The 5,524-nt window shown below is 34.5% G+C and overlaps 1 protein-coding gene across 1 annotated transcript in view; it reads left to right on the top strand.

The window, feature by feature from the left end:
* Positions 1 to 1,208: 1,208 nt before the first annotated feature.
* The window catches only part of LOC104497709 (unconventional myosin-XVI-like), a gene marked incomplete at its 5' end in the record, with an annotated part of 50,368 nt that continues 46,052 nt past the window's right edge, over positions 1,209 to 5,524 (top strand). Inside the window, 2 exons of the mRNA XM_010140990.1 lie at positions 1,209 to 1,305; positions 5,428 to 5,521. Of these exons, the coding sequence (XP_010139292.1) occupies positions 1,209 to 1,305; positions 5,428 to 5,521 (191 nt within the window). The remainder of the gene's footprint in view (positions 1,306 to 5,427; positions 5,522 to 5,524) is intronic.

The following is a 5,524-nucleotide window of genomic DNA, read 5'->3' as shown; positions in this document are numbered from 1 at the left end:
CTGTCCTAAAATACAGGCAACTGTGGAGCAGGATGGTGCAACGAGAATGTGTTTGTGAGCTGCAGACAAAAAAGAGTTGGAAAGAATTTCTGCAATTTCAGCCAGACTCGTATTAATTAATCAGTGCACATGTTAGCCATGCAAAATTAATAGATAGGCAGAAGCTAAAAATCTTCACTGGATAGCGCAGTTACCTGATACTCGTCCTTTTATTTCTAAGTGAAAGAAAATTTCTTCTACAGATTTCCTGAGAAGAAAGTGATTTAAGAAAAGCCATTATTTATCTGATTTTTAGTTACTTACTGGTTTTAGAGTACCTAGGTTGCATGTGGTTTGGGGTTTTTTCTTTTTTTTAAGGCTATTAGAAAGGAATGCTTTTGAAGATCTTGCGGAAAAGAATTTTTAAGGATTGCTTCAGCATGTTCAAAAGGTATTAAAAGGAAGGTGTTTTCTTTTGGTCTAACTAGCTAAATTTTTCTGTAAAGAAGGAATTGCATCTAATGATTGTTATTAAGACACTCAAGAACTAGATGAGTTACACCAAGCAACTAGTCAGCACCATAGCAAGCTCATACACTCAATCAATACTGAGGTGATTGTTTTCCAGAAATTAGTCTCTCTGTCTCTGACTTCTTAGGCTTGATACTAAAAGGAGACCTGCAGCACAACTTCAGCAGGCAAGGCTGGAACCAGGGTTCATAATTTTACTCAACATTAGGATCATTCTCACTAATGGCAGTGAGTTACTACCATCCTTCCAACTTTCTCTTCCACAGATGGCAGCTATCTGTTACCATTTTCTGCTCCACGTGGGTTTATGGCTTGCCACCCTTCTCCTTGTCCCTATCTCCATGTTTTATAAAAGCTACACCTTATTTTCTATTATGTTGTCTAACACATTGGTGTAATTACATTCAGAATGATTTTTTTTCCAACCTGTGTTTAACTTGAAGATTATAGTATTGGTTCTGGATGATTTGGAACTGAAGGGGGACTGTTTCTGACAGCTCACTTGTCCTTTCCAAATACATCTTTTATTCAACCAAGCGATACCACCTCTCTGTACAAGTATTGGCATTGTGCTGTTCTTAAATTGCAGATCTCATCTCAACCCTCAGCTGGATTGTGTACATACTATCATTATTTACCTGTCATCGTTTTGGCCTTTTTTGTTGATGGTGAAGGTTTCCCTGCTGTTTGTATTCTAGATAGGAGTCCGAAAAGTGTTTCTTAAGTACTGGCAAGCTGACCATCTCAACGACTTGTGCCTTCAGCTTCAGAAGAAGATTATAACCTGCCAAAAAGGTAACAATTGCATTCCTGAGCTGTCACTTTATACACTGAGCAGAATATTGCACAATGAAAAATTTTCTCCTCCTTTAATAGTTGCTATATTTTATACATTTTGCTACAAATGTATTTCCAGCTAACTACTTATACAGACTTTTTGAGATTATGTTAATATTGGTGGTGCTTGCACTTTCTGTCTGTCAAAGATAATTTTATGGCAAACTGTTGACTATAATTAAAACTTAGGGGATATTGAATGTTTCCTTTTGAAAGTATTTTCAGCGATTTTTCAAAGCATTAATATCACCTTTAACTTCTTGTTGCAAATCAAATAGCACAACAGTGATACAGAATTGCAATGTGTTCAAGTATATCCACAGGGAATACAAAGCTAATAATTTAATATTTTAGTTGTCTTTCTTTTCCCCCTTTTCTTACAGGTTTCATATTTGACTGCTAGTTTTTCATGTTCAGGCATTTTTTCTCCCCCTTTTATGCCTGCATATTTACTAAGGTCACACTGACATTTTTTGGCACATTTTTAAAAGGAGGTATTATACACTGCCTCCTGATTTCCTCTTACTTCTGTTCCATTTCCTATCAAAATCTCAAATAAGTGCTGAAAATGTGAATATTGCTTTGTTTGAAGAAGCTTCCCTCACACAATGCATTATTTATCTAATTGGCTGATGTCTGCAACAATTCCCATTATCACCTTTCTAAAGGAAATTAAAAAGACAAAGAATTATCTTGGGTTTTTTAGTCAGATAGATACACAATATTTCAGACTTAAGAATATATAAACAGTAGCAGTTCAGGAATAAAAGTGGAGAGTCACAGTTAACATAGGCCACAGTTCAGCTGGGTGTATAACTTGGGTCTGATTTTTTTCATGAATCACCCTGTTGTATTCACTTAATAGCTTAAAATCTAATATTATATACCCATATAAGGACTTAACTCAAAGGGAAAACAGGTCTTACCCAGAATTCTTATCAACTGTTTTTACATCCGTCTTACTAGCAATCCCTTCAACATTCCCATAAATTTGGGGAAAAACAAAACAAAACAAACTACGTAAGTCTTCTTCTGGTGTCCTGAAAGTTAACTTACACAGGCAAAGAAAGGGTTCAAAATGAACATGAAAGCATGTGCAGAAACACTTTTTATTTAAAAACAGGTCTGTGAGTTTAGGGACTGTATTGTATTCTTTTCCACAGTCATGAGAACTACATATGGGATGTTTTGACCTTATTGAATCACTGAGAAAATTGTTTGTACCTGTAACAAAATCCAACATGCTGAAGTTCTTCCATCAGAGTTTGTGTCTATTAGGAGTTAAACTGTAATGCATTGTATACACGATAGTTAATACATTTCTCACATAACCCAGATCCATGTTCTCCTTGAATTTTGATTATTCTAATCCTTATCCTTAGATGAACTGTAAAGAAGTAGATATTTTTCTGCCCTGCTAACCTCAATTATTTTAATTTGCATAAGCAAGAATTATTTTAGATCTACATAAATGCAAAGCAAGTTCAGAAGACAATCTTGTATGAGAAGACTCATACAGTTTTAGATTAAACTGAGCAGTAAAGGTCTAGGAGATGAAAATTTCATTTCACAGCAGTTTTTGAGGTTATGAATTTTTTTTTGTTCTGTGTTAACTGAAGACAAAATCTTTCAAATACTTAATAGAGAAGCAAATGTGGTGAAACATCCATCTTCTGATGAAAACTTGGCCCGCTCAGTTCATGAAAATGTGTGCAGAAGAAAAGAGGGATTTCTGTCTGCCAGCCCTTTCTGAACAAAACTGTTGAATGTTTCTTCAAAACATCTCAATTTTGGTGAAAGTGCATAGTTCAGAGTAGCTGTACAGTCTATAAATGCTACAGCTAGCTGTACTGGATATCATTTTACTGGACCATCCTAGCAGGCTACTCTGCATCATTCATGCCTGCTAACAGGCCTATCAGAGGACTGACCTCTGTATTTCCTTTTCCTAACCAACCTTAGTGGTGTTACCAACCTTTTGGGGTTTTTTGTCAGGTAAAAGTATGCAGAAACACACATATACTTGTAAAAATGTTACTCTAAAATACAGGCTTTTTTCCAAAGTCATCCAGGATTTGATGCTTAACCACTAGTCGAATACCCTATCTGCTCTGCAGCAGATAATTTGAAAGAAAACACTAGAAGTGAAGGGCAATTTTTGATTATTAAGCTTTGTGAGCAGTGATCTCTGATAATGTTCTATGCCTGTATTCATTACCTTTGCAACAGCAACATTACAGATTCAGACTCAGTAACATGTATATTCAGTGTGAATACTCTCATAAAATTGTCAACAAATAACTGTACTATTAATTTCCTTTTCAACTAAATTGGGTAAGTGGATTAATGTTTCAGGGTTTAAAGGACTCAGATTTTATAGAATGTAACTAAAAGGATTGACAATGGCATGGCTGGCTGGGATTATAAAAATGTAAGCCTTCAAAGCTGTCCATTATAAATAATCTCAAAATACTTGAACTTGAATGTTTCAAAACCCAGTGAATTTTGGTAGAAGCAGTATTAGTATGTTAACATTAATCAATCTTGTATTTTGTTAGCTGGACACTGTGAATATATAAAAAATGTATTTTATATATCTAAACAAGGACATAGAAGCTGATAGAAAATACTTTACATTGCCTGCTCTATTAGCTGTTTAACATTTTACATTCTTAGATTAATTGTATCTTTCTCTGTTTACATTTTTCCTTTAGATTAATTCAGCTTGACTTTTTGTCATGTAATGTTATTCTGCGGTATTCCTAAGACAGAAACTTAATTACATTGTTAAAAAGGCCTAGTGCATTTTAGCATTTTTTTATCTTACAATCTTAATATTGACATTTTCAGTATTTTCCCCCAAACACAGGCGAACATCTTATACAGGCTATTGCCTGCTGACTTCACTCACAAAAAACTTTCAGCTGACCAGAATGAGAGTAACCACAATAAGCAATGATGAATTTTGACCTGTTTTTGATACATGTAAGTTGATGTACTGAAAACTGACAATATTTCAGGAAGCAGGTGAATAATTCTAAAACAAGTTCTTGTCTGTGAGGTATACAGTAGTGATTTTGGATCTGGAAGGAATCAGAATCTTGAGGAACTTAAAAAAAACCCAACACAAGTAAACCACCTTGAGTTAGCATATTTCTTACTTCTAAGCCAATACATATGTTCAGGGAATACTAGTATCCTCTATTACAGGTGCCAAATTCATCATGACCATGAAGGTCCCTATGCTTTGTATTTCTGATCAGCTGGGTAATTCTGAAAATTCAGGGGTCTAGGTGATATTGAGATTGTGTAGAATTTGATGTAGTGAATCTACATACTTAAGAAAGTAGTACAGAAAGCTATTATAGAAGATCTCCCAACATAAGGCTGACAAAGAGTGTGGAAGATAGGCCTAACAGATACATAAAGCTGATGCAATACAGATGAAAATTTTGAACTGAAAAATGAAGACATGATGTGACAGATACATTTGAGAAATTTGCATTAAATTAATCTAAGTTTTCTTACTGAAAGGAAATGAGCCACAAACAGTCTTTAAGTCATACTAAAAAATCTTGTGTAGTTTTTTATTTTGAATTTTTTAGGTACATCGAAATATTTAAAGCATTTTTTACAGTTGACCAAAAGCAATCAGTCATTTAATTCCTACTACATTCAATGCAACAATCATTTATTCAGGCTTTTATTTTGAAACAAATGATCTTTTGATGTTTGCAGTGTAAACGTATGCTTTCACAATCTGTAGCATACATCTAAGTTTCCAGTTGTAGTGTCATAAAAAATAGCATTCAGTGAAAGTAAACGTTTTGAGCTGCGATAGCTCAAATTTATGAATGAATTTATTGCCAATACTTTGGTTTAAGCACTGGCAGTAGAACATAGAAAAAGTTCCATTTTAGTATGTTATTTATACGCCATCACATTTATTTCTTTCTTTGTATAAGACACTGGTGGAACTTGATTTGCTCACATTTACACCAGAACACGCAGTAATATTGTTATTCACCAATTAATTAGTTGTCTTTCATTGGTCCCTATTTTCTCCTTCTGCTATGGTAGTTGTAAGAGGATTTCTAGCTCGCCAGCGCTTGCTACAGAAGATGAGCATCAAACAGCAAGAGGTCACCTCAATCAAAAGCTTCTTGCAGAATGCCGA

Source organism: Buceros rhinoceros, unplaced genomic scaffold (assembly GCF_000710305.1).
Source record: "Buceros rhinoceros silvestris isolate BGI_N320 unplaced genomic scaffold, ASM71030v1 scaffold6918, whole genome shotgun sequence".
NCBI lineage: Eukaryota > Metazoa > Chordata > Aves > Bucerotiformes > Bucerotidae > Buceros > Buceros rhinoceros.
Note: the sequence above shows the minus strand (reverse complement) of the source record. Positions and strands in the feature narration are given on the sequence as shown.